Source organism: Rhinopithecus bieti, unplaced genomic scaffold (assembly GCF_001698545.2).
Source record: "Rhinopithecus bieti isolate Rb0 unplaced genomic scaffold, ASM169854v2 scaffold_5022, whole genome shotgun sequence".
Taxonomy (NCBI): domain Eukaryota; kingdom Metazoa; phylum Chordata; class Mammalia; order Primates; family Cercopithecidae; genus Rhinopithecus; species Rhinopithecus bieti.
Window position 1 is genome coordinate 159,008 of NW_016804965.1, and position 18,558 is coordinate 177,565.

Below are 18,558 nucleotides of genomic sequence, written 5' to 3' on the forward strand. Positions count from 1 at the left end.
CGGTTGCATTGTGGGAGCTTGAGACCTCCAGTATAATCTGAGAGCAATGTTATTTTGGGAGGACTGAGCCTCAAGATTTGGGGAGAAATTAATCTCTGGGCCTACAGAAGAGGAACATTATGGAAGAAACTATGTGAAATGTTAGTCAAGGGAAAAGAAAATATTTCCTACCCATTAAAGTAAAAATCAAGCACTGAATCTGACTCCAGATGTAGTGAAGTATAAGAAAAGCCAAAAGCGCTAGGCAGATTACTAACTCCTGTGAGAAAACAAGAAGAAAGCTTCACTGATATTATCACAAATAATTATTTTCAACATTATTTCAATGGACTTTTCATTTTGGTTTGAGCCCTACTGCATGCTCTTCATGGGGTAGTGCACTGCTGTTTTCAGAAAACAGCCCCTCCACACTCAGCTTCTACCACCATGAATAAGAATTGCCATACATTTTCTAGAAATAATCAGTCTACTGCATCTTTTACCTAAAAACTACCTCAAAAGATTTCTTCACACCAAACATTTATTTTTGTCACTTTTATCTGTGAAAATAAACATCCAACCCCAAACCATGTCACTTTTAATTTTCCAAAATTATTACCTCCTGGAACTGAAGTCTACTTGAGCAGATACAAACAAAATAATAAGTCATTTTCTGATTTTTGAGAACATGTTATTTGTGGTTCATAATCAATCACCTGATGACCCAGGAGCATGGAACTGGAGAGTGCTTTCTGGCAGCCTCTTGCCTGGGCAACATTCACACACCATTTAAGAATGCTCATGAGTATGGAGTCACCATGAACATTCTTCCTTGTGAAGAAATTGTAAAAGAGTTCTTCTGTGGACTCTTCGAGACATGCAAACATCTAACCAAGTGTTAGGGGGAAGGCATGGACTTCAAACTCATTATGTAAAGAAAGAGTCTCTTGAAAAAAATCTCTATGGAGGAGCACCTGTGCTTTTTCCATTTCCAGGAGCACATGCTTAGGAAGCACAGGTTTAATCAAGTCAAGACTGTCTCTGTCTAGCTGTAGCAAGCACACTCCAAGAATCCATGAACCAGAGGTTATTCTCCAGAACAGACTTAAAACTCAATTCAAGTGTGCTCCTTGGGGGTTGCTGGGAATGACACAAAAGCAGGGGATTAGTCTTTGGAAGCCCAAGGAGGACACAGGGAAGGCTGAGCAAAGGCAAGTGGCCATTGGTAAGGAGGACTAGGGAGGGACACAGCCAGTCACTGCAGATGAAGCAGCGCTCAGCAGCATGCCTAAGGGCCAGGTTACTTGCGTCCCTCCCCTGGGAAGCCAGGTGTGAGGTCACCACGCACCAGCAGAGTGAACTCAAATTTGTTTTGTTTTATGTTTTCTTTTATGTAGAGCTCAAAACAAGCCAACATTTGGGGGATGAGTCATTTCTGTACTTTTCCCCTGGCTGAGGTTTCTCTCTGCCCCTTTGAAAGCCCTTTTTCTTCTTGCTGTGGCCTGTTTCAGTGGGACCCTAGGGGGCACGGGAAAACATAGACACAAGTGCATCATCACTAACCTGAGAAGTAGCTGCAGGTGCACTAGTTTCCTTACCACTCACAGCTGCCCTCTCACTCGTTGCGGCTGCTGCCACTTCTGCCTTCTGCACATTCGAATCCTCAGAACCTGGAGGCCCTATTTGCCCCAGACCTTCGCTCCCTGGGGTGCAAGGTGGGTTGGTGGTGGCTTTCCGGGTTTGGCCTTTATACCAACTAGGGTAAAACAAGGGATCCGCGGTTTCCGCTGCTGCAGAGACTGGAGTTTCAGACTTTGTGGTCTGCTCAGAGCCAGTGGGCACAACCTCCCCCTTAATCAGAACAGATAAATTCAAAAGTAAAAAAAAAAAAAGAAGAAGAAGAAGAAGAAGAAGAAGAAGAAGAAGAAGAAGAAGAAGAAGAAGAAGAAGAAGAAGAAGAAGAAGAAGAAGAAGAAAAAGCAGTCGATTTTAGTTCCCTTTGGGTTTGAACACTGCGCGCTCCCTGCATGCAGTGCCTTGGTGGCCATTTTAGTTCATCCCACCCTCCGGAAGCGCTAAGGGCAGAATGGTGCCCACAGTGCCCCTCTGTCCAGCATCTGGATGTGTGCCCTCTTCTTTTCTGAGCTTGTCTTTCACTCGTTGGGAGCCCAGGCAGGCAGAAAGCAGAAACCTCAGTGAATGTTGCTTATAAAATATCAGATATGGGAAAAGGGTCAAACTATTGACTAGAATAATTTGTTGGCATTATATGTGAGTCCCTAAAGCCTCATTATAAAAAAACAAAAATTAATCTTATTGATCAAGTCCAACCCTCACTTAGTTACTATACCTTTTTCAATTTTAGTACAACTGGAATGCTCAGAATTGAAAAATTCTAGACTATAAGTGTCATTTTAGCCTGGTTTCCTGTGGAGACAGAGCATGGAAATACAATTCCATCTCTGAGATCCCCCTCTGGAGTTTCAATCCACTTCAAAAGCAGTAGTAGAAGCAGGACTCCTCTCTGATGAGTCTGCATTGCCTGCAAACTCAACAGGTTGTGATCCTGTCTGCTGAAGTGTCATGGAGTCTGCACAAGGGCTTGAAAACTGGACAGTGACATATTAGAAACACGAGGTCAAACAATTAGATGCAGCATGTGGGGTGAGATTATTTCCTAAGATATGTTTTAAACAATTCTGTCAACATACAATCTCACCAAATGACAAATCCATAGAAAACCAGGCTTCATTGTTTGCTCACTGAAGGAAAAATACATAAATTGTATTTCAGGGTAAGTAATAGGAACATAAATTAGTGTAGTTTCTCTATTTACCCCCTCAATTATCTACAGAAAACTCGAAGTTCTGAAAGTGTAATCACTTTTATTTCTTACCCTATATGCTGTTTATTTCTCATCCTATACCCTACATCTACATTCACTAAGTAGCAAAGAGCAGACCCAGTTTCCATGATATCAGCTTTCAATGAATTAATACGACACACAGACATGGACACACACACACACACACATACACACACATGATTTTCAGACAAAGATTGCCTTAGATCTGAGGGCATTACTGGTGGGAAAGTTGTATTAAATTAAGTTTTGTTAACTAACAATAACAACGAAGAACCTGTTGAATTACCTAGAGGACTTTTCTCCCCGACATGGGGACTGTCCTGAAATCTTTTATCTACCACATACAAATGTCTGGCATATAGTTATCTTTTTCTTAAGGCAGAGTAGGGTAAATTGTTTAGGCTATTCAGTAAGGAGACACACCAATGTGCCCTGCAGAAAGAGACTCAGCGGGGGTTACCTGTGTCACAGGGGCATCCGCAGCAGGTGGCAGGGCTGGAGGTGGCTCTGGAGAGGAAACTGGAAGTGCCCCAGGGGCAGCCTGCAGCTCCACCTGAGAGAACTCTGAAGCTTTTTCTGGGCTTTCATCTTCTGGAAACTCTGCTTGAACAATTTCTACCTCTTCCACTTCTACTGCTTCTCCTCCCACTTCTCCTACTCCTTCTCTTTCTCCTTCTCCACCTTCTTCTTCTTCTTCATCTTCATCTTCTGGTAAGGTAAGGTATCTTGTAAATTGTTATAACTGTCCCTGCAGCCATGGACATAGTTAATGGCCAGTGCTTATAGCCCCAGTTAAGGTCAAGGCTAGGGAAGTTCTCTCCCACAGACATTTGACAGTGGTCCAAGTGTGCCATGCCAGGACTTTGGGCTTCTAGTGGAATGTGGACTGGACAAATGTGAAGGAACCATCCCCATCCTCCTTGTTCTCCTCCCCAATACAAAGTCTTCACCTCTGCTGTGCATCATGCCCCTCACCTTCCAGAGCCCGTCCACATTTTTATTACAGTCTGCCACATCTACAAGCTCCCAGAGGCCTGGGATTGCCACTTATTTATCTCTGTCACATTAAATGGAAGTGCAACTCTCTTCCCTATCTTAGAAAACATACAAAACCCTTTTGTCATTTTAGCTGTCTATCTCTGTTGTTCAGTGAATACTAACTTTTGCCATAATTAATGTCATGACTCTTTTATTTATTTATTTATTTATTTATTTATTTATTTATTATTTTTTGAGACAGAGTCTCACTCTGTCGCCCAGGCTGGAGTGCAGTGGTGCGATCTTGGCTCACTGCAACCTCCACGTCCTGGGTTCAAGTGATTCTCCTGCCTCAGCCTCTGGAGTAGCTGGGATTACAGGCGTACACCACCACACCTGGCTAATTATTTTTGTATTTTTAGTAGAGATGGGGTTTCACCACGTTGGTCAGGCTGGTCTTAAACTCCTGGCCTCAAGTGATCCACTTGCCTTGGCCTCCCAAAGTGCTGGAACGCCGTGACTCTTTTCCTGACCCACTGATCTTAATATTCCCTCAGGTGACATTAAGGACAGACAATATTAAGCGATTTTTAAAAAAGATATGTCCTGAAGATTTGCCTTTAAAATTTTGTCTGTGGATGTTGGTGCAGCCTCATAGTATTACTAGTGGTCTAGCTGAGGGGTGTGAACATCTAGATGGACTAGCATGAGTCAAGGTGATCAAAGTTTTGGTCAGCTCCAAGATTATTTTTCACTTTTCAATTATTTAATCAGGACAAAATTTCAGAAATGGGATTTCTGGGCCAAAAGGTAGGAATGTGGTTACAGCTCATGGAGTATAACTGATCACACAGACCCAGGTTTATGCCAGGTTGTGACTTATTCTATTTATTTATTTATTTATTTATTTATTTTTTTTTTTAAACTAAGTCTTGCTCTGTCGCCCAGTCTGGAGTGCAGTGGCACAATCTCGGCTCTCTGCAACCACTACCTTCTAGGTTCAAGCCATTCTCCCCCCTCAGCTTCCCGAGTAGCTGAGACTACAGGCGCTGGCCGTCATGCCCAGCTAATTTTTGTATTTTTAGTAGAGGCAGGGTTTTGCCATGTTGGCCAGGCTGTTCTCAAACTCCTGACCTCAGGTGATCCGCTGACCTCGGCCTCCCAAAGTGCTGGGATTACAGGCGTGAGCCACCGCACCTGGCCGTGACTTATTCTATGAGTTGTTACTGTTCTTATCCTCTGAAGTTTGATTAGGTTGATGTGCTGCAATATCTATCCCAGATGCCTCTTATGTATTGTTTTTATCTCATCTTTAACCTTGCTTCTGCTGACACTTAATATCATTTTGGCTAACGCTGTGCATAGGATTGAAGTTGAGATATCATCATTATCATCAATTATGAAGCATTTGCTCATCCAGAGTCAAATACTCAACCTGACATTAAAATAGGCACCAGGCCGGGCACGGAGGCTCATCCTATAATCCCAGCACTTTGGGAGGCTGAGGCAGGTGGATCACCTGAGGTCAGAAGTTCAAGATCAGCCTGGCCAACATGGAGAAACCCTATTTCTCTAGTAATACAAAAAGTAGCCAGGTGTGGTTGCTGGTGCCTGTAATCCCAACTACTCAGGAGGCTGAGGCAGGAGAATCACTTGAACCAGGGAGGTGGGGGTTGCAATGAGCCGAGATCGTGCCATTGCACTCCAGCCTGGGCGACAGAGTGAAAGTCCACACACACACACAAAAAGGCACCATATATGCAAAGCTAAATAAACACTGTCAACAAACGATGTGATCCTGTAATGAAATAGAGCTTCACATTGGATATGATCCTTGTAAAGTTGTCGACTGATTCTGGAGGTGATTCTGAATCCCCGCTTTCCTCCCACCCGACTCTTCGGCAGCTTTCACACACCTGCAGCTTTGGCCAAATGGTCAAAAGAATAACAAACCTCTGTAAAAGTCAATTTCACGTATTATCTTTTCTTCCCTATTGAGGTTGACTGTGAAGTGGTTCATGTTCTCATAGCCATGTTCTACTTTCTCCATCTGAAATGCCTTTGATGCTTCGGAGATTCTGCAACAAAGACAAGTTGTCACTTTCTGTCACTGTTTAAAACTGGAAAGCCTTGGGTAAAGGTGAAAATATGCATTTTTCCATAAAATAAAAAGTTCTTACTTGTGTAGCAAGGTTTTGGCATTCTGTGAAAGCAAACAAAAGATAGTCTTACTTAAATTATTTCCATAAAAGACAGTGGTAAGACAATTATTTCCTTTGTTGACTCTGAGAATCTCATAGCTTAGTTTCTAAATGTCACAAATAACTGCTGTCTTATACCAGAACCCTCTTAGATTTAAGCAGTATCATAGACATGGTTTTTAAGTTGTTAGATAGATGAATATATAAGTATATGGGGTTTATATTTTAGCTGGTAAAATAAAACTGAAATGTACATAAAATAATAAAATGTGATAACTAATTTTCCAGCACCCACATTTTGGGTTGTTACTTTGGTACCAAAAAGAGACTTACCTGCAGAAACACTGCCATTTCTGGCTCATCCATAAACTGAATTCCTGACTCAACCAACTTTGAGACGTTCTCCAAATGATCAGAATACTTTTTGATCAGAGCACGGACGTGTTCCAGTTTCTCCCCTTGGGTTCGGGTAATGACTTGGGTCATTTCATTCTTCCTCTCCTCCAAAATGCCGTACAGGTAATCAAACTTCTCACAAAGCTCCTGTTTCTGTTTTCTGCAACATTCCTATTAGTTGGGTTAGCTAACGTTAGAAACTATTTAAAAGAAAGTCAATTTGAAGAAATCACCTAGTCATGTTGGGAAAGAAAAACATTTACTTATGTAGGATATTTTTTTCTTTTCCCTGAAGTTGTCCATTTAGGTATGGATACCCACTATGTTGGTGCTTTGGAAATTCCATTTTTAACAAATTTGATATTTAGATTATCTAAAAATCAATTAAATTGGCTACGTGAATCAATGGTTTTCCAATCTTCTGTTCTTTATAAATGGAGCATTTCATAGAAATAAAGAATGATTTTCTTTTATATTATATTTGGGTTACATAGGTTATAGGTTATATTTGGCTTTGGAGTGTGTGTGCATGTGTGTGTGTGCAAGGAAAATGCTATGATACTTCCTGGTTTGTACCTTCAAGTCTCTTTCTGCTCCACCTATACCAATATTGTCCTAGTTTCAGTACTCCTATATAGATTTTGTAGCTTCCCAAGGGCCTCTGCAGCTAGGATTCCCTCCTCCCAGCCAACTCACACGCTGCAACCAAGTTAATTTTCTCAGAGTACAGTTCTAATCATGTTTTTTTTTTTTTTTTTTTTTTTTTTTTTTCTTTCCTTTCTTTCTTTTTGATCCAGAGTCTAGCTCTGTCGCCCAGGCTGGAGTGCAGTGGTGCGATCTCGACTCATTGCAACCTCCACCTCCCAGTTTCAGGCAATTCTCCTGCCTCAGTCTTCTGAGTAGCTAGGATTACAGGCACCTGCCACCACGCCCAGGTGATATTTGAATTTTTGGTGGAGATGGGGTTTCACCACGTTGGCCAGGCTGGTCTTGAACTCCTGACCAAAAGTGATCTGCCCACCTCAGCCTCCCAAAGTGCTGGAATTACAGGCGTGAGCCGCCACGCCCGGCCTTAATCATGCTTTTTGCTATGATGACTCCCCTTTACAAAAAGAATAACATTTAAACTTCATAACTAGCTTTCAAGACCCCTCCATGATCTGGTTCCAATTTCTCTCATAACTTTCTACTATCTTCCATTGTATACCCTGAATTCCAGCAAAAATAAACCACTCACTTTCTTTGTTCATGCTTTCCCCTCTGTCTGCAATGTTCTTCCCCAAGTCACCACTGCAAACTCTAAGCAATCTCAAAGACATTGTCGGACTACCACTTCTTCCATAAAGTGTCCCTTGATGTTTATGGCTGAATGCAACCTTTTAACTTTCTGAAATCTCATAATAGTTACCACTGATAGCATATATCTGTATCTACCAGATCCTTATTTATCCAATACTGTCTAAGAATGGGAAATATTGCATCCAGTCTATGCTCTTGGAGAGAAAGGCTGTGTTGGTAGTCTGGCTTGCACGTTTGTATTGTGTGACTGAAGTATCTCCAGTACCATCCAGATCCCTTTACTCTGGGCCCATCTTTAAATCATGATTAATTATCCAGTTCACATAGTCATTGGCCTTTTGGTTTTTCAATCCCTGGTAAGCTTGGTGTGCATGTATGCCAATCTCCTTGGACTTGACTGTCTCTGGATCCAGGAGCTTTCTAGCTGAGAGCAGGTTGTGAGCCATAAAGATCTAACCTAGCTCTCCTGCACAGTGAGAGCTTCTTGGGAATCCAGCAAATTTATTTCTGACATCTCTGACCATTCTATAGCCTTTATTACATATTCTTTCATTTTGGTAAACATTGAAGTCTTTTATGTCATGTATTGCTTTCTTCCTTTACGTGAATTTCTTAAGTATCTAAACTATATTTTTCTTGAGGTTAGAATCTGGGTCTGCCTAGGACACACAGCACCTTGGATAGTAACTGTTCAGAAAATATCTGTTGAATAGATTTTGTGGGGTTTTTTTTTTTTTAATTTTTTTTTTTTTAGAGATGGAGTCACGCTCTGTCACCCAGGCTGGAGTGCAATGGTGGGATCTCGGCTCACCGTAACCTCCGCCTCCCAGATTCAAGTGATTCTCCTGCCTCAGCTTCCTGAGTAGCTGGGATTACAGGCACATACCACCTTGCCAGGCTAATTTTTGTATTTTTAGTGGAGATGGGGTTTCACCACGTTGGCCAAGCTGGTCTCAAACTCCTGACCTCATGATCTACCCGCCTTGGCCTCCCACAGTGCTGGGATTTCAGGTGTGAGCCACCGCACCTGGCGGAATAGATTTTTTTTTAATGTGTTTCATTTTCTCTCAATTTCTCTACTATTCTCAGTGTGGAGTGGGGGAGAATGACCTAAACCAAATTGTTGATTATGAAGATACTCTGCAAATGTGCAAGAAATACATCCTTCACTCCATGGCCTTTCTTGGAGCACAGTCAATTCTCATCACAGTTCCTAACCAAATTATAATGCATGGAGATCCAGTGGTGCCAACCATTTTAATAGTAAATGACTTACCACTGTCATCCACCCATACATTCATGGATTTAACAAACAATGCATGTCATTTGTGTCATGTATCATGCAAGATGCTGGGGATCCAAAAAAGAGTTAAGCATCACTCTTATTCTCAAGGAGCTCACAGTTCACTGAGAAAGACTATAGACCAATAATGTGATTTGATATGTTAGGTTGAATAATGTAAATATTTTAGAGATCTATACCAGGTGTTTTAGAAGCATTTATGGAATCTTTGTCCAACCCTTTGTGAAGATGGAAGACCTTTTAGGGGAGCCAGAAATGTTGACTCAGGAGGAGTTTTTCAGAGGAATTAGTTCTTGAGCTTGACCTTAAGGAGGAGTAGGAGTAAAGGAGGTTGGGGAGGGGATGAAAATGCTTGAAGTCCTGGCAGTTGTCAAAGTAATGAAACAATGGTCCATGCAGCATGTCAAGATGTGGAAATTGCCTGGCTTGACAAATTTCCATCCATTTCCAGTCCTTTAGCTTGAGAGTTGGACTGTTCAACCAGGCCTAGAAACTGAAACCTATTAGTAGTTTTCCAAACTCTCTTTCACTGTATTATCTTTTGTTCCAACCTTCAGGCAACCATGTGCCCACTGTATACATGAAATAAGCCTCTCCGATATTTAGAAGTTCTACTGTGAACATACAATGGTTTCCAGCTTGTTTCTCCCAAATGAGTTGTGCACTTGAAACATGTATAACATAATGAGTATTATATCAAGATGTAATACAGGCAGAAGGTCTTTGATTCACAAAAGTTTTCTCCTGTGTGATTTAATATGTGAGAACATTCAAGTTTATGGCAGCCAAGTCATTTATAATGAGACGGATGTGAAGTCATGTGTAATCTAGTGTACTCTCTCAAGTCAAATAAAGATTAAATCACTTATTTTGACCATATAATTTTTTTTGCCAATTTAAAGTTTTTTGCAGCAACATGGATGGAGCTGAAGGTCATTTCCCTATGTGAAATACCTCAGAAACAGAAAATCAAATACTGCATGTTCTCACTTATAAGTGGGGACTAAACAGTGGGTACATATGAATGTATAGAGGGAAATAACAGACACTGGTGACTCCTAAAGCAGAGAGGATGACAGGAGGTAAGGGCTGAAAAATTACCTATTGAGCACAGTGTTCACTAATTGAGTGACTGGTACAATGGAAGCCTAAACCCCACCACTACGATATATCCATGTAACAAACCTGCACATACCACCTGAATCTATAAAATTTTTAAAAATTAAAAAATAAGTTATGTTATTAAATGAACTCACATTTAATACTGCTATAGCTTGTTCAACTGACATTTCTATCATTATGTAATGCCTCTCTTTATTGCTGGTAATTTCTTTGCTCTGATATTACTTTATCTGATATTAAATTACTCAGCTATCTTTTGGAAAAAAAAGGAATAACTAATTTCATTCCTATATTTCTTCCAATTCCAAGCATTATTTTATTTCTATTCTGTTTTTTAAATAATTTATATTGAATGTTAGTACAATTATTATCATTTGTTTATACTTTATAGTGCAGGAAATACTACCCCATATGCGGTCTATGTTTCAATTAAAATTATTATATCATTAAATACTTTGTAAAGTGCTTATAATATTACTTGGCATATATTGGTACTGGATCAATGTCTATTAAATTTAGGTCCAAATTCCTTAATCTGAATTATGTAGTTGTGGAATTTTGAAGCTGCATGGAATATTAGAAGTAACCTGCTCCAAATCAATCATGTCACTCATGTGGAAACTGAAACCCAGCAGAGATGTCACTTTCTCAAGGCCATCCGATTATTTATTATTGGTGCCTGGCCTAGAGTCAAGGTCTTTGAGCTCCTGGGTCATTGCTACTCTCACCACACCCAGCTGGGCCCATATTTTAAGTAACTTTAAAAAATTATATGAAGTGCTTGTAAATGAAATATATGCCTTTTAACAAATTTACTGGCTGGGCACAGTGGCTCACGCCCGTAATCCTAGCACTTTGGGAGGCTGAGGCAGGCAGATTGCCTGAGCTAGGGAGTTCAAGACCAGCCTGGGCAATACAGTGAAACCCCATCCCTACTAAAATACAAGAAATTAGCTGGGTGTGGTGGTACGTGCCTGTAATTCCAGCCACTTGGGGGCTGAGGTAGGAGAATCTCTTGAACCTGAGAGGTGGAGGCTGCAGTGAGCTGAGATCGCGCCATTGCGCTCCAGCTTGGGCGACTGAGCGAGACTCCACCTCCAAAAAAGAAAAACCAAAAAAGCAAATTCACTATGCTTAAGGTAGGTTTTTTAAAGGCAAGGCATCTTAAATTGTTTCAGAATTATATTCACTAGTTCATTCTTTCAACAAAATTCACCAGCTACTCACTTTGTACCTGGTATTGTATGATCTATTAACCTGCCATCATTTTTCAATGTTGTGGAGAATAATAAAGAAAACCATGTATCATAAATGATAAATACAAAATTATATTTTCTAATTCCTAATGGAAAAAACATTTTTCTCTTGTTTAATTAGCTTTTAATATAATTCTATGCAAAAAAGGGTAAGAGTTAGATAAATCTGTTTCTGAAACGGCAAAAATACATGCCTCTTCCTTGGAATTATGAAATTGGAACTTACAGACTTTTAGAAATTAACTCAAAATGTTCAGGTTAACCTAACGTCATATTCAAATGTGAAATACTCCATGAAATGAAGTCTCCTATGTTTTCACACTCTTTGAGGTAGAACCCACACACGAGAGACTAACTTAGGTGCCCCCTAACATCAAAGTGCTGTGAAAGTCAGGGAACAATAAACACCTCAGGTTATCAATTTGCCCTCTAAGCTGACGAGGGAACAGATATGTGCCATGAAAAAAAAAAACGTTCTCAGAGGCCACCTAGCTACTGACAGTGATGACTGTGAATTTCAGTCCCTACTGTGCCTTTGTTAATGTGAATCTGCAACACTTTCAGCGGTAACTTTCTAGCAGCCTGAAAAATGGAATAGGAAAAAATGTGGACTTTTGCATTGTGAAAATGTCTGCAGACAGCATACTTTAAAGGATTGCTGTTACCTACAAAAGCATGAAAGTAACCATATTTGTCTCTTCTCCACAAACACTTCCTCATTTCCAAGAAGGCTCCTTGCTTTTAGCATGCTTCTTTCATTTACTTGAGTAAAAAGGTATGCATCTTTAAGACCAATTCGGAACCATATACCTCCCCTCTTCTCTGGACAGTAATTCAATCAAGATATACACTTTTTGAGCTTTCGAGTTTATCTTTTCAAATAGTCTCCATTTTCTCCCTTTTGATGTCTGTGGTTCCTACATCCTCTGTGTGTGTGCCCCTGTGTAAGTGTGCTTAGCAAGTGAAGTATAACTCTGCCATAAATGCAGTAGGTATTGGCCTCCAGGCATACTCTGATGCAAAGCCTCTGGCTATTGCACAGCCTTCCTCCTGGGTCTGCTGGGACAGTTATATTTCTTGGCTTCTTGGGGGAATGAATTTAAAGTTGTCTATAATATTTTAACGAAAATAAAATTCATCCCATTTCTAGGGAAAACGCAGTGTGGATGCAATATACCAAAAGGGGATGATTTTACAAAGTGAAGATTATCTTTCCTATATTGAAATGGTAAGATGATGATGGGTGGGATATTTGTTCCTAACCAATGCCAACATTTCTGGATGTAAAGAAAAAAAATCAAATGGTCATTGGCTTGTTTCCTTAGAAGTGAGTAGGTAACATGTAACATTGATCTAAAGCCATTGTTTAACTGTTGCCATCATGGAAATGTTAACATTGGCAGACTGCAATTTCTAGTCACCTTTATATTTTAGTAGTAATAAGAAAAACAGAATATGCAACTGCAAAGAGAACCTTTCATGGAAAAAAAATCAACAATAGATGACCTTACATTAGAAGAGAAGATAGCCTTCCAAGCATAACACTATCTTACCACTGTTTTAAATGGCTAGATTTTTATTGGTTTGCTTTTCTCTCAGGTAATTATCACTCTCTAAAATGATCTTGTTATTCATTTGATTATTGCCTAACTCCTCTGTTAGAATAAAAACTGCCTGTGAACAGGACCTTTTATGTTTAGCTCATCACTAGTTCCCAGCATTATGTGTACAGAAATATGGCACGCATGCACACTTGAGAAGTATAGATTGAGAAAAAGAAAGAAAGAAAGAAAGAAAGAAAGAAAGAAAGAAAGAAAGAGAAAGAAAGAAAGATGACTTGCGTCTAGAAACATTCAGCCCTCATGCAAAAGCTTCAATTTTGTTCTGTTCCAAAGAAATAGGTATTTAAGTGGATATTCCATGCTTCTGCTTCATTCAATGTTAAAAAAAAAAAAAGACCAAAAAACAAAAAATCCAGTAAAATATGGCTATGCAATCTTTGGGAAACCATTGACCCTCAGGACAGTCATTAGCGTGTTTGTATTTCTACAGTGAACGATTGAATTGTATAATTGCTAAGGTCCCTTCTGACTCCACAGCTCCAAGACTCTCTAATTTCAGGTAAATGTGAAGACATTTCAGACAGTCACTAGGCTATGACATGCCTCCCTCTGTTCCTGGCAAGTCTTGTGTCATTGACAGCATTAAGACATACATTACAAGTCCTAGCCCCGAAAGCTCAGCACTAGCTTGTGCATGTGTCACGGCCACAATAGGAAAAATCCTAAGGCAACAACGACCACTGCTCTTACCATGTAAGGAATACAGCTCTGTGACCAAAATAGAGCTGAAGATAAGCTCTTAGCCCCACCACTTGTCACTGAGCAACTGGCTTGATTAGGCCCATTTGTATCTCCACCACATTCCTCCAACATTCATTGAGACGTACTTGTTCAGAGCTATACCTTCATTTGAAATAAGGAACTTCAAAATTCCCTTCATTAAGCAAACAGGATTTCCTCCCACTAATCCTCCAAAAAAGAAAAAGAAAAGCAGCCTGTAGATTAATAATACTGAAAAAAGAACTATACTAAAGTAAGAAGTTCCTTTCAAGAAAATCAAATCCAGCCTTTCATTTATAAAGCTCCAGTTACAAGCACTTGGAGAAGTCCCATGAGTACAGACTAGGATGTCCCTAGAAAGAGGACAGATAAACTAGAGAGACACTATCTTCTGGGCACCCAGACTGGGATTCGGCTCTCCATCAGCCGGCCCATTTGTGTAGTGCTCAGCAAACAACTCCATTCAGTGGCTGGGGTCTCGGGTCTTCCAAACTCAGGCTCTTTTCTACTACTTTATGTTGCCACTCCATGTTCAAAGGATAATTATGCCATAATTTGAGGGATTTCTAACACTTAATCTTGGGGTTCTTGGCATTTGGTTTTTTCTGGGCTAGGCCAGATCATTTAGAATCTTCTTGAGTAGACATTATGAGGGCTGAGGGCCAGGTGGGCCTGTTCTGAGTGGAGCCCCATGGTTAAGCGAAAGCCACTTGTCAGGCTGAGCAGATGTTTATCTCACTCTGGTCTGCTGTGGGTAGTCACCACGTTTCCCAGAAGAGGCTCAGTCTCCCTTGGTTGCCAGTATTTCCTGTTGCCACAAAGCCTCTTTGATACAGAATGATACAGAATGTCTAGCTCCATTCATTCTCAACATTTCCCTCTAGAGGAAGTTGCTCAGTCCTGCCATCACAGTTAATTAGGACCTGACAGTCTTCCGACACCATTTAAAACATGCTCCAGAATCGTCAGAGGTTCCAATTGGGTCACATCATCAGAATAAGTGTATGCTTCCAAGCTAACTCTGAGGCTGTTAGGTGACATTTACCAAGCCCCTGGCATGTACCTCTTATTTCAACTTCGTCATCATGACAATGCTGTGAAGAAGATATTATCATTCCTACTGTAACACTGAGGAAACCGAGGGGCAGGAAGCTTAAGTAACGTGCCCAATGTCATGTAATTAAGCAACAGGGCTAAAACTCAAACTCTGAAATCTGTTCTTTTAAACATATGCTATATTGACTTTACAATTCTGGCAAGCTATTTTAACAATTTTAATTACATTCATACTTCATATTTGTAAAGGCATGGACAATGTCTCAGAGATGAGAAAAGGTCATTTGGGGTAAAATCACTGCTTTGGAAACACAATGAATTTGTTCTCACTGCACAATCATTGGAGGGTTTTATTCAAGTTGTCCTTTTTCAGAGATTGAAAATGCTCAATATCAAATATTTATTATTCAACTTGGAACAATTTTCCCTAGACAGGCCATACAAAACAGGGATGTTTCTAGGCCTGCCAGCCTGCCTTTGGGAGGGCTAGTATTAACAGCCTGTGCCCTTAAGTATCCAGTGACATAGGATAAGTGCCATTGGTAAAGTTTACAAGAGGTAGATTATGTTCTCTAGGGATGAGGAGTGAAAGTCAAGCATGTTTTCCTGGAAGCAGAGAGCTCCCCATGGACATTTCCACTGCCTGTAGGCAGCCCCCCATCCAGTTCCTTCCTGTCCAGAACATCTCCAGGCCTAGAAAGGCAAGTGAATATTCACATCATGCTGGGCTCATAGAACAGCCCAGAAGCCCTCCATTAACCTGCAGTCCAGAGTTCAGGGACCGTCTTAGGCCAAGCCACTCTCAAGAAGCAGAAGTAAAAAGACTCATGGCTCCTTCACTCACCGTCAGCCCACAGCACGGAAGGAAAATGCCGCTCCCCCTTTCAGACCGCCCTTTTGCAACTATAGTCATTCTCAAATCCTTCTTCATTATCACTGTAAATTCATGTTAACTGCAGACATTATTCTTAAATGATAACAAGGAGTCCACAATGTAATTTACTCTAAGCTCAGCATGGCTCCAGGGCGGGTCCTGGGACAGGTGCCTCCCCAGCCCAGTCCTGTGCAATATTACATGATTAGGACAACATTAGACATGGGCAAGGAAGGCACTGCCACCAAAGGGCTCTGGGGCAGGTGTCAGGGCCCCAGGCGGGGAGAGGCTGTGTAATTATGAAAGGATAATACCCACCCCAGGGACTACTTCATTTCCATCCCTAAAGAGATCTTCACCAATCAGAAAACAGAATTCTTTAACAACAGCTCCCCACCCCCTGGCCAGGAACTACTCATAGCTTCTCAGAAAATGTTTCTGGGCAGGTGGTGAGTAAAGCCAGAAAAGGAAATGAACTCCGGGCAGAACAGGAGACACAAGAGCTCTGTGGCCCTGACCCCGGTAGAGAATCCACCCGGCTCTCAAGCTAGGACCATTTCATTGCAAGCCGAGGACCTGGTTTGCTCCATGTTGTCCTGCCTTGCAGGCTGGCAAGAAGCTGAGCCTCTGGGCTTTGCCCACTGATATGGAACCAGCTCTGGGAGATCACCCCAGCAATGACAGATGCGTAGGGTGGCCATCTGGAAGCGTCCCTGTCCTCAGGGACACTTCAAATGAAGGCTAATGTGTCAAGTGGGAATCATAAAGTCAGAGACCTCCATGGGGCTTTGAGACAATCTCTACATCTCCAGACGAGCCACCTTAACTGATCTGAAAGAACTATGCTCATGTGAGTCATATTCACTCATTCTTTATTTTGCTGATTAGTAAAAATGTCAGACTCACTTTATAAAAATGTGAATACAGGAATATAAAAGGGAGGCACTATTAACAGTCCCACTATTCACAGGCCTTAAGCTTTTGATGTTTTTCATTCCTGATTTCTCCACATGAATGTATAGAAGTTATATGTAAATATCCACAGTCACGTGTTGCTTAACTATGGGGTATGTTCTGAGAAGTGCATCCTTAGGCAGTTACATTGTGTGAGCATTACAGAATGTACTTACACAAACTCACATGGCAGAGCCTACTGCCCACTTAGGTTGTATGGCACGATCTATTGCTCCTAGGCCACAAACCTGTACAGCATGTTACAGTACTGAATACCATGGGCAAATGTAATACATGGTATTTGTGCATCTAAGCATATCTAAACATATAAAGGTACAGTAAAAATATGATAAAATATGATATTATAATCTTACGAGACCTCCATCATATATGCAGTTCATCACTGACCAAAATATTACATGGTGCATGACTATACTTTCTATACTGTTATATATGAATATACATCCTAAACAACAAATAAGACTGTATACTTGCTATGTTTTTTCATCTTATAAAAACAGGTATGAAATAAATGAAAGAAATGAAATAAGCAGATAAAAAGATGGACTTTTAAGACTCCTGACAATTTGCAGCTTCATCGTAAAGTCCTGCAGAGAGTGATTACATACCCTCCCCTAGCCACCTGTGAAAATGCTTATTAGAAAAGTGTGTCATGTTCAATGAATGGTATTGCCAATAAGAATGGGGGTAATGATCCTGCCCTTCCCTGCCAGGCATTCTTCCTGACATCTGCACTAATCCCTACTGCTGATTTAACTTCAAACCTGTTCCTTCTTGTCATTTCGGTGAATAAAAACAGCACTTCCTACCGCACCCCTGACTGGCTTCTATGAAGAAAATCTGTTGTCAAATCTCTATGGCCCACTCGGTGTCCTCTGATGCTGGCTAAAGGGAGCCCCAATCATTTGCATTTGCTCAAGAATCAAATTGTTCAAGGCCCAGATGGACTCCTCCAGGGCTCTTCTCCTGTGCGTCCTCCAGCTTCTCCATCCCAGACAGAAAGCCTGTTCCTTCCAACAGACATCTCCAATAAAGCCTTGAGATCACCTCGCTCACCCACAAGCAACATGCCCCTATTTATAAACTCAAGACTCACGTTGGTACTACCTGGAGTGCTGATTCACGATATTATAACTGAATTGTATTTTGCCTTTATTGTAAATAAGTGCAAAGAAAAAAGTTTGTACTGTCTGTTTCCGAATCTCTTTTGGCTCTTCACCAAGAGAAAACTTTCCTCCTATAAATGGATCCCAGACTGATCATGGATCTTTTCAGGAATATGAGTGTGGAGAAGAAACGAGATTGATTTTAATAATGTGCAAATTTAAAATGAGATAAGTATAGCTAATGTTCTAAAGCCCTCATTTAGAAAATGACCTTTAGCTTTCAATAGAATTTGCCTTCCTCATGACAAAATAATAAGAATAGTATTTATTGGACACTCACCACACGCCAGGCACTGTGCTAAGCATTTTGCTTCTGCTTATTTAATTATTCATAGCAACTCTATAAGGTAGGTACCATGATTGCCCCATTTTTACAGAGGAGAAAACTGAGGAACGGAACCTCCTTGTAGCAACACAAATGGATCTTAAAAACATAATGCTGGTGGCTCATGCCTGTGATCCCAGCACTTTGGGAGGCCGAGGCGGGCAGATCAGGAGGTCAGGAGTTTGAGACCAGCCTGGCCAACAGAATGAAACCCCGCCTCTACTAAAAATACAAAAAATTAGCTGGGCATGGTGGTGGGAGCCTGTAATCCCAGCTACTCAGGGAGCTGAGGCAGGAAAATTGCTTGAACCCGGGAGGCAGAGGTAGCAGTGAGCCGAGATCACGTCATTGCACTCCAGCCTGGGTGACAGTGTGAGACTCCATCCCAAAAAACAAACAAAACCCCAAAACATAAGGCTT

At 41.0% G+C, this 18,558-nt stretch overlaps 1 protein-coding gene across 3 annotated transcripts in view; it reads right to left on the reverse strand.

The window, feature by feature from the left end:
* The window catches only part of TRIM55 (tripartite motif containing 55), a 49,238-nt gene that overhangs the window by 18,539 nt on the left and 12,141 nt on the right, over positions 1–18,558 (reverse strand). The window contains exons 5-10 of one of the 3 annotated variants that reach the window (XM_017870780.1): positions 6,358–6,591; positions 6,004–6,026; positions 5,777–5,901; positions 3,306–3,553; positions 1,543–1,830; positions 172–259 (exon numbers count right to left, since the gene is read on the reverse strand). In XM_017870780.1, coding sequence (XP_017726269.1) covers positions 172–259; positions 1,543–1,830; positions 3,306–3,553; positions 5,777–5,901; positions 6,004–6,026; positions 6,358–6,591 — 1,006 coding nt within the window. The remainder of the gene's footprint in view (positions 1–171; positions 260–1,542; positions 1,831–3,305; positions 3,554–5,776; positions 5,902–6,003; positions 6,027–6,357; positions 6,592–18,558) is intronic. The other 2 variants (XM_017870779.1, XM_017870781.1) reach the window with 2 other exon arrangements.